Source organism: Semicossyphus pulcher, unplaced genomic scaffold (assembly GCF_022749685.1).
Source record: "Semicossyphus pulcher isolate SPU_LCO1_2020_fin unplaced genomic scaffold, fSemPul1.0.p SCAF_1, whole genome shotgun sequence".
NCBI lineage: Eukaryota > Metazoa > Chordata > Actinopteri > Labriformes > Labridae > Semicossyphus > Semicossyphus pulcher.
Window position 1 is genome coordinate 16,574,523 of NW_027211603.1, and position 11,395 is coordinate 16,585,917.

Here is an 11,395-nt window from a genome sequence, read left to right on the forward strand (position 1 = left end):
AACATTTCCTCAACACAAAGTGTGTTAAAATTTAATGTTGGGGCTTTTCATTGCACTAATTTTTACATTTACATTCAGTTTACATTCCCCTTCCCGTTTTATAGTAGGCTACAGAATGTGTATGTTTGTGGGGTAAAAAAAGGATTTTAATGAAGTTTATTGCCTAGTTTTCTTTTGTATTACACTGCAGGCATTTCATAACTGAAAACAGTACATTAAAAACATCACAGATATTAGATAACCCACAAGATAGTGGAACAACTCAAAGACCCTGGCTGTGTAGGGTGCTCCAACTGGCACAGTTAAGAGTTAAACAAAACTATTGTGATAAAGTTTTGAAAGTTGTAGGTGTTGGCAAACTTGTAAATTAGCATTAAAGAGGGCAGAGGAGCACATGTTTGATTGTAAACCTGGGTTTGGCATGACAGTGAGTCATTCTTTGCAAAACAATTCAACGTGTTTTGGTCACGTTTTCTTCTGTGTTTATTTTCTTCAGTTTCACATCTGAAAGTGTCTGAACGGTGAATAATTTGAATTAGATTATGTTAATTACGATCAATGCTAATTAAACAGGTTGAGTCAGGGTTATGGGTCAAAAGGACATTTATTGAAAATAATCATGGGATTAGAATAACATGCTTCTGCCTCTGAATAATGGATGGGTACAAATTCAATCGATTGTGTTTCTGCTTACCAAGGAAGCAACAGAACAATTATTCATATATACAAATGAGGACTTTTATAGGTTTATAGTTTCACAAAACTGCATTGAAAAGAATGTAGTTTGAGGAAGAAACCGACATATTTCCTTGATACATGTGATGTGATGGGACTATATGGTTTGCAATTTAGTTTCCTCTGGTCAGAAACGTGACTCAGCAGGAAGGAAAATAAAGTATGACGTTGTTTCTTTCCTGAATCTAATCTTTTAATGGGTTCAAGTCCTTCAGGAAAAAAGTAAAGTTGGGAATGTTTTTATTGTGAGGGGTGAGTGTTTTATTGAACCTTTTAGGCAGTTGTCAAAGCTACAAATGCCTCCCGGGATTCCCTCTGCAGACAGAAATCCTGACATGGGTTCTCTGAATGCGGTTGTTTCTCTGCTCTCATATTACACTGCACGACTCAAAACAAGAGAGGAAGGAATACGATTTTTAATATCGTGCCACTAAACGCAAACTGTACTGCACATTTTCCCCATGAATAGGTGACCCTTTAATCAAACTACTTTTCAGAGATCATGTTTATTCCTGCAGTGTCCGTAAGTGTTTTTCCAGCCGTCTGAGATTTCTGCCTCGCAGGTCTCCCAGGACGCTGGAGTGATGTGCATTAGCAGCCTCAGCTCTCCTTGAGGATCACTTCTGGTAGAAATGACAGGCAATTCAGTCATGGGGAAGGGTGTCCATTTGAGGGCTTCATATACTCTCATACAAACAAGAAGCTGTCTTATAAGAGAGCTCATCATCCTGTCTGTCTATTAGTGTCACTGCTGCTACAACATCATGACTAACATGGATGTAAAAGCTTCTACTTAAAAATAATGTCTGTTCATGTACGTTACTTCTAAACAAGTGCTGAGTTGTTTTAGACAAAGGAAGGAGAGCAACAACAGTCCAGATGTGTGAGAAAACCAGCCCAATGTCAGTATTTTGTCTCTAGATGTTATTTGAAACCATCTCATTGCACACCGTCTTCATCAATATCACACCATCGCAGTAACAGTGATTCAGGTGGTTTTTATTGTTGCATAATGTCTTTTCCACCACGTGTGACAGCGTTGTGTTTGTTGAGCTTACTGCTGCTTCATGCCCATGAAAACCTGGAGCGAAACACTGCTGAATCCTGTGATGAATATATCTGAGTGGGTGCACAAGTCAGATTAGACATCTTAATTTATATATTTCCAATGTTTCCGGTTTAGGCCAATCAAATGAAAGAACTGACATGTACACAGCTTGAGGTTGTAGTGCCACCTTGTGTTTGTAATAAGTATTGCATGGCAAAACGGAACCTTTTAAACGTCAATAAATTCATAGTAATTTCTAAGAGGTTGTGGTCGTTCTTGATATAATAAATTTCTGCTATTTTATGCTGTTGATACAGTTTTTGGTTGATTCAGGGTTTCTCAGTGCTAATGCAGATAAACATGCTCTATTCTTTTCACACAATTCATCAATTTATGTAACAAGAGGGCATCCAGTTCTTGTCATGTCCCTTCTGATTAAAGAGGATGAATCAATGGGTGTTGATTTGTGCTCTCTGTGCCGTGCAGCCCATGGGCACTCTGCACTGTGAGGGCTCTTGTGGAGGTTCGCAGATGGAAAGGCTTTAATTTCAATCACTGCTTACTGCTCCTCTCCACAGGAGGAGTATCTGAGTGGAGCAAGCATATGCAGGACTCGAATATTACTCACTTTGTGCTGGTGTCACATTATGGAATGGTTACCTAAGTAAAACAAATGGTTTATAAGTATAAGAGATAAAAGTATTAGTGCACTACCTCATTACGGGCTACCTCAATGCAGTTGTACCATAAATCCTAATGGTGCAGGGATTACATTCTTACCATAAGGATACAAGAGTATGAAAGTAACCCATTAGTTTCACTCACACTCACAATTTAATCCTTTTAAAGCATTAAAATGGACTGGCGTTCTTCTTGATATTATGAACATGTAGCCTCCCACCACTATCAGCATTAAAGGTTGTTACGCCATTTTCACTGTTCCGACAGAGTGAAATTTAACCCAGCAGTTTCATTTTTCCTATCCTTAGCACAGCACTGTCATTCCTTGCTATCCATTACTGTGTTTCTGTTAAAGGTCGAAGGAGAACCATCCTTGAAAAGGTATCAATACAAACAATTAGTCCTGGCAGTATTTAAACAGGAGCAGTCAGATGTTTATAGAACAATGTGCTAATGTAACACATTGTGACACAAGGCTGTGACACAATGAGAGGCGGCCTCTTCAGGTTAGCCGCCTCATCTAATGACAAAGCGCAGAGTGTGTGTTTCTTGGGCTGCCTCCATTAAAGGTGTTGAATTAAAGCTCCAGGCTGCAGTTGTTGCCCCAACAACCTTCTTCCCATGTTTGCATACTTAAAAAACTGGTTCCAAGTAATTCCAGGTATGTTGGGAGCAGCAGTTGGTGTATTTCTGTGCTTTTTGCCACACAAAAAACTAGGTTAGTGTCCTTTTTTTGTTCTCCTGTTGTGATCCTTACACCTTCAAGCTAAAACTGTCAAATTTAACACAATGTATCTATCAAATCTATTTAAAAAATCTTGCTTCTGTTTGAAAATTTCCACAGGTACAGAGTGAGGTAATGATCATCTTCATAATATATTTAAGCATATCACATGTAGTGCGATATTGCTTTAATACAAGAGTTGCACAAGCAGCAAATAGCAGTAAACAGTAATAATCAACAGATTGTTTTTGCTCCACCAACCCAACTAGTTCCACAACTTAACTGAAACTGGACTTTTGTTGCCAAGCAACCCAAACCTTCTCTTGCACTGTGTCTACAGGTTACCACAGATCAGCTGTACATTTATCTGTTTGTTTTAATTTATCATCAACCAGTGAAATAAGAGTCTGCTGTGTGATCCAGAGGTACCAGCTTGATTAATGTAGACATACATGGTCTGCTGTAATGTTAATTATACAACAGTTAGTTCTGACCAAGTAATCTGATTGGACAAGAGGCGTTCCATGAGTGGCGATATAGAGGACAACATCACTGGGGTTTTCCACTCTGTGTATCACTCCGCCTCAGCCAGGTGTTCTGAATACTGTTAATTAACATTACAGCAGACCGTGTACGTTTGCATTGATCAAGCTGGTACCTCTGAATCACACAGCAGACTCTTATTTCACTGGTTGCTTTATAAATTAAATCAAACAGATAAATCATACATCACACAAAGTAGCTGATCTGTGGTAACCTGTAGACACAGAGTGCAGGAGAATATTTAGGTTGCTTGGCAACAACAATCCAGTTTTAGTTAAGTAGTGGAACTAGTTGAGTTGGTGGAGCACAAAACAATCTGTTGTTACAAATATATAAAAGCATATAACAGACATAATATATATCTAAGTATTTCACACAGGATATCAATGACTGGCCACATACAGTTTTTGAAAGATACATTTTATTCATTATTAATCTTTGTAATTACAGGAGATGGCAGTTGAAAAGCAAAGAGATGACACAGAGTTATCTTAAGAGAGAACCAATTCAATGTTGACGCCTGCCATGAAATATCGTAGTCACATGTAAAAATAGCAGCAAGTTATATTCAGAAACTTTGAGAACTGACATGTGATAAGTTAAATCAAATTACTAATCTTTTTAGTTGAAAATCTTTAATAATGAAATAAAATAAAATTATCTTTCAGAATATTCAACATGAGTCATTTAAAAAGTGATTTGCAAAGCTTACCTAAACCAACTTATACCTTAACAGAGTCAAAACCTGAACAGCAACTCAGACAATTAAAAACAATGTTGTGAATATGGATGGTAACCAACTGTGGCCCGAAAGACACCCACCTATGGCTTTAATAACAACTGGATGACCCCTTTCAACATAATTTAAACCCTCCACTCACCAGTACCATTCAGCAGAAACATTTAAGTAAGATGCTCTGCAATGAACGTTTGAAAAAGCATCAGTTAAATAAAAAAAAGGCATAGTGATGAATAATGCAGTTGAAAGACAGAGAAATTAAATAACAAACACGTCTTTTAAGGGTACTCACACAGCAATCATGTTAAAGATATTACATCTGGATAATTAAATATTGTTTTATTACATTGTACATAAATTTATGTTACTCTACTGATCAGGAATTTTGAGCCTTTAGACAATTTTCTGATGATGTAACTGTAGAAAAGGGGAATAAGTCAGAATGTATTAACTTATCACTGATAAAATATAATTTACCACTACTTTTAAAAAGGAGAAGACACAAAGACATGACACTGCAGTTACATAATTGGAATAATTTTGCATTCACAACTAAGTGATAAATATGATCAAGCATTGCTCAACACCAGGGCTGTGCAGTAAGGAGTGCAGCGAGTCAAGTCATGATTCTTAATGAGAGTTAGGCAGCAGTAATGTTTCTTGCTTTATTAAAACTAAGTCGTTGTAATTCAGTGTTAAATTACTGGTCACTGTTTACATTTACCCTGATTACATGACCAGTTTGCATGCTAACTCTCCCTCAATGTTTCTATTGTGGCTTTGTGTGTGACAATGGTGTGTGCATAAAAACTCTCTGAGCAGACAAATGGGTAATGAAAAAATAGAGACCAAACTGGGTCAAATGCATATGAAAGTTTAAGTTAAAGAACATTAACATGACAACAGGCATAGTGACAATGAAACGCTCAGAAACTGAAGGCAGACAATTTAATAAAGTCTCTGCCCAACGGTCTATTTTGCGCACTTTATGTAGACGGACGAGGACCAAAGTACTTTATCAAACTGCTCCCCTCCTTTTCTCGTTGCAGAGGATGCACTCACTCCTAACTGTGTGCGTACATAGTGAGGAGGTTTTGGTCAAACATTTCAAGGCCTCCAGATGAAAAGAATGGGATGAAAACAGGAAGCCAGCACTCAGGAGGACTTGTGTTCCAACATGTAGTAGCGATACATGATGCCGACAACGGTTGCAATAACAGCTGGTATCAACCATGTGGTCCAGGAAGTGCTGGGAAAACATTAAATATCAAATAGAAATGTTTTGAAATGTTTTGTCATCAATAAGCTAAGACGTGAGTTAAATACAGGTGTGACTCCATTTTGTTAGTACTTTATAAGGCACCAGTTTTTACATTATTAACTTAAACTGTAGAAAGTGAGTGCAAACCTTAAATCAATAATATGCAAATTAGTGAAAATCTAATTTCTTAAAATTTGCAGAAAAATAAACACTATTTAATAACTTTTTTTAATGTTCAAAGGGATTCATTCACATGGAGGTAAAAAATGGAAAATTGGAAATTTTCAGAATGACTTCTTTAACTTCAGACTACAGAGATGATGTTTCACTTTCAGAAAGAAACTCAAGTATTGGTGCATACAAACAATACAAATACAATACATACAAAGAAAATGGAAACAGAAGGCACGAGGCAGTGAGACTGGCACACAGTGTTCATCATTCTGACTCACCTGGACTCTCCCGAAGTTGCATCATCTGTCTCCTGGGGAAAAGAGATATTGTACGATTTAGCAACAAAACAAAAACTTTATATCGTCATTGTTGATTCTTTTTCATTGACGTTTTTGTTGCAGTTCAGACAAAGTTGCTTATTTTACCTTTTCATTCTTCCTACAGTCGTCCTACAAAGAAAATCAATAAAATAGTATTTTAGTAACATACATTAGAATTAATGAATGAAAATTACACAGGTTCACAGGTGTACTCATATCAAATGCCAAGTTATCATTTATTACTGCTGAGCAAAATCTAATTATGAAGCAGTTTAGCTACAAATGATCAATTAAAAAAAAATCACACATTATGATCACTATAACAAGTTTTTTTTTTTTTAAATTGTAAGAAATATAAGAAAAGGAAGGACTGCTAAACGCACAAGAAAGCTGAGAATGGCATAGCATTTGTTCATTTCTTCTGGTTTTCGTTCACAGTATGTGATGGGAAACAAAATCAAACCTCGCCAACCATCATGTTTTATGTAAAAGCAGTATAAAGTTAAGCTGAAGAAAATGAGTCCATTGTGAATTAGGAAAATGAACTGTACATCTTTCAAAGCTTAAGTCCTGCTGAGATGCAGTGAAATGAGCGAAAGACTACTTGTGAGTGCAGTAAGCATTTTTCCTCAGATTGAGGGGTTAGTTATCTATAAATATTTCCATACAATTTCTTGATGATGGATGGATGAAAGCCATGAAAAAACTAAAATTGAAAGCTAAGACTAAATTGGACATAGGGGAGCCAGTAAGCAAAAAATAAATAAATAACCATACTGGCTCAATTTAATACTTTCTCCCTGGATACGGATATAATGCTCACATGTTACCCTTCTATAATGAATGAAGCCAATTTCCATTTTGTTTGAGGTCATCTCCCCCAATTTGCTAATAGGCATGTTAAACCAGAATTACTGCATAGCATCATCTGGTGACCCGTAGCTTACTTTTTGTTGTGTGTGTAACAATGTACAATAGCAACTTATTTCAAAAAGAGATCTGTTCACCCTTATTACTTATTCTGCTTTATACGAGTGTTTAGATTTAAGCAACTGATTTGTTAGAAGTTGAAATTGTAAAGACACTACAGGCAGGAAATCCGATCTTTCTGAGCTAACATCTTACCACGTGAAGCTCCCCAATGTAGTACTGCTGGAGCATCTCCCTGGCATCTGTGGAATGACCCACATCTTCAAAGCTCTCTGTGGCATCTGCACCCGCCTGCTCCAACAAAACCTCCTCACCCCCCGGATGCTGTAAAGCACAAAGTGGGTCAACACAGTTTTTTTTGAGCTACTTAATTTCCTTAATTGCACCACATGTTGAATATCATACAGCTAATTTCTATGCTTTATTAAGTTTAGCCCTACAAATAACTCTACTACTTGAGATCACAAGCAAATTAGTGAAACAAAACAATATGGTCATTCAGCTGTGAGAAAGTTAGTACATTTACTCAAGAATTGTACTTACTGTATGTACTGTAAATATTGTGCTTTTAATGACCATGTTATAAGTAACTTTGCAGATGGTGACTTTTTAAGGTTACATAAAAGCATAGAATAAGCATCTGAAATGCAATGCACTCATGTAATGCAATGTAAAAAAAACAAACCCAACCCAGTATTTTAAGTAGTTCAACAAAAGTAGCTACAGCAATAAAATACTGCTAAAATATTAAAGCTTCTACAATATTGATCAAATCACATCATTTATAGTAATGCCAAGACTCTGAAAAAGGCCATTTGTCATAATGAGTACAACTTATTTTGTTTAAAGTAAAAGTTGCAGAGCTTCACTCTCCGCTACACATATGAGCTCCAGCTATTTCTCATGACCACGTCACTTATTTACACTGCTGCTTATCCTTATCTTACAGCTGTATTAGGTGAAGTGTCACACTCAAATGTGATAGGATCACTGGAAAACAAGTTTCACAAGAAGCGACTGTTACTGCAATTATATTAGCTACTATTAATACTGGATTGACAACTATGTTGCTGTTATGATTAAAATAATAACTCTGTGTTATATTGATGCATCTCTAACTTACTTCAAGGAACCAAAAATGTTATGAAAACAGTGGGCCACAGCTTAAAGCGGCTGTGAGGAACTTTTGGTTTGTGTTGACTTTGGCGACCCCGGTGGACAAAGCCGTACAGCTCTAACCTCTTTTCTTATTTTGTCCTGAACATGCTTAAGTGGTGTTTTTAATAAAAAAAATCAGTCACTTTAAATTATTGCCCTGGAAAATGTAAACAAAGGCAGTGTGCGGTAAATCACTTTGTCTGACACCTACCCCCCACCAGCAGTTTCAGGCATTAAAAATTCTAATAAATAGAAATAATCAATCTTGTCGCTGATGGTCTGGTTTGCTTTTGTAACTCATATAGAGTAATCAGAATTAATTTCAGTTTGTTTAATAATCAGCAAAAAACTGCTCACAGAAGCTTTAAGTTCTGTTAGCCACATTAGCTAACGTTAGCTGATAATTAATGTTGCTAGAAGTTATCACAGTTGTGCTGTTAGCAGGAGAAACAGAAGCAGAGTATTGCGGAAGCGTTACCTTGTTTAACCACGGGATTACAAACCAGCAAGGATTTCATGTGTGATAAAGCGATGACATTTAGCAAACATTACACGTCAGTATAATAAGAACTGTTTGAGGAAGGAGCGTTGATCTTATAAGAAATTAAGTAACGATATTTTTAACCAAAAGCTTAAAGCCAAAACTTAAAATTATTACAGCATTAACGCCAGGTAGTTTCTAGTAGTTGACAGAAATAATGGCTTACCTCTTCTAGGAAACTTGTGATGTCATATATTTTATCGTGGATGATGAGCCATGTGTCAGTGCTCAGATTATGTACTCTTATATCTTCCAATGTGTAATATTTTACACTACCGTCTACGGTTTCGCAGATTTCCTCAACACCAGTGGTTTTAGCAGGTTCACTACCTGTGTTTAAAGGATTATCGTTGATTTCTTCACCCATTCTAACGCTAATGCACTGAGCAGCTAGCTCACGTTAGCTTCCGCTAGCCAGGTATTGATGTGAGGCTAACTAGCTTCGTCTAGATCCGTTTTCCACCCGGTTTGAATGAGGTTAGTTTGCCTCAAAAGCCCCCTTATGTCACCGTAGAGACGCTCTGACATACACAACAGTATTATTATACAAATGCTGAATAATGTTGGTTACGAAATCAAAAACCAACCAAACCCGGCACATCAGCAGACATGTGAAACAGACCAATCACATGCATGTAGTTTCACGATTCAGCACCAACACGACAACTGACCAATGAAACTGCGTCTTTCAGAGTGAGGACCAATCAGAATCGACCACTTGATGATCATGAGACAAGGAAGTGTGCAATGGTTGTTAACTATGCGCTGTTTATGCGCATACGATGTTGTTGCACTCCAATGAGGCAACTTGACTTTTATGGTCGATTCTTTGAACAGATAATCATGGGGGCTTAAACAGGGTAATACAGAGGTCACCTTGAGGAAACACTCCTTTTCTTTTTATCTTTTATATTGTTTATTTTATGAAATTTGGATACAAACATTTCTGATATTGTTCATTTTATAATTATTTTGGAAAATACCATATTCACAATTGTTGTGGAAAAATTGTAACCCCTCTTTTTCAGTGTTCTTAATTTTTTTTGCCAACTACTATAAGTTGATGAAATGCTTGGAAAAAATGAATGAAAGGCTAAAAAAACTCTATTCATCTATATCGAAATCTTTGCTGTTTTAATGTCTCTTATCTTGCCTTTTTGTGTTCTCGTCTGTTTACCCCTGATGGTGATATTTGATGTTGATTTGATGATGATTTGTTTAAGGTCTTCTCTATTTTGTAATAGATATTTGTCTTAATTAATTTATCAATTGACACACTGTAAATATTTGTACTAATCTTCCCTAACTTGTTTTGTAAATTTCTTTGTGTTTAATAATAATAAAAAAGAAGATAAAAAAAGACGAAAAAAAACAAAACTTGACTTTTATGTAGGCTTAAGTAACAGTAACACTATCCGACTACAGAATTAAGTAATTAATTCAATAGTATCTGTTATATTATCTGTAAATATATTGCAGATATAAACTGCATTTGTAGAATAGTGGAATAATTTGTAAACAAAACTGTAAAACCAAGAGAAATCAGGAAAAAAATAGCCTATCTAGTATACTTATTAGAAATAATCAAATAATTTTATACAACATTTTCATTAACATTTCTTGGAGGTTACATAGGTTACATAGACTCTTTCTACAAACATGAAAACTGAATCCAGTGAAAAGTATAAAATTACTTCTTTTGTTGGCCTAAAGCCCAAGGCATCTTTTTTTCAGAATTCTAGTTGGACAAATGCATTACATAAAATGTAACAATTTTAGCTTCTTTTTTTTTTACACAGGAATAGCTATTTATGTACTACAAATACAGATGTGTCTGTGTGTGCCAATGACATACAGTCTATGGTGTGTGCTGATAGGGGGCCAGTGAAGCAGATGTACGCTACTGATAGATCAGAGTTAACCACAAAACGATAGTGGCAAATATGTACTTCGCAAGGGCTAACCATATACTTACCCTGTAAAGTCTGGGTTTTATTCTCTGCTGCCACATGCAGGTAAATTATTGGCAAAATAGAAGAATTGTCTAGGGAGACTTGAAAAGAAAACACACTTTTTTCAGCAGCAACTTTTAGTACAATAATCCACAAGATAAAATATCTCTACTCATGCAACAGCAGCAAAAAACAATTGTTGGCTGTATAAGGTTTAGATCCTTTCACAACCCCCCACTCCCATCCGAACAGAGTGCCTTAATACCCCACACTAAAGTCTAAAGGTATGCTTTGCCTAGCCTTGACCTCTCATGTGACAGTCTTAACTTCTGCGTCAATGAGTGAACTCGGTGACACAACCCGGATTAAACATGCAAACAAACCATCAATTACAACATAATTGCCTGTGAATTTACATGCCTGTTTTTGTCAACCAAGCAAACAAACAAACATTTTAAGATGGTTAACTCCTTAAAGCCCTGGCATCTCAATTGGAGCACTTTGCCTATTTAATGGAAACATTGAATGCATTTTAGGCATTTAAGGGATTTTTCATTTTTGAATTGATTGATTACAATGTTTGGTACAC

General features: G+C 36.2%; 1 protein-coding gene across 1 annotated transcript; it reads right to left on the reverse strand.

The window, feature by feature from the left end:
• Positions 1–4,155: 4,155 nt before the first annotated feature.
• cyb5b (cytochrome b5 type B) lies at positions 4,156–9,453 on the reverse strand. Its single transcript, XM_069658628.1, has 5 exons — positions 9,021–9,453; positions 7,351–7,479; positions 6,331–6,354; positions 6,184–6,215; positions 4,156–5,719 (listed from the first exon to the last, which is right to left on the reverse strand). The coding sequence occupies exons 1-5, from the start codon at positions 9,219–9,221 to the stop codon at positions 5,626–5,628; spliced, it is 480 nt and encodes a 159-aa protein (XP_069514729.1). The 5' UTR covers positions 9,222–9,453; the 3' UTR covers positions 4,156–5,625.
• Positions 9,454–11,395: the final 1,942 nt, after the last annotated feature.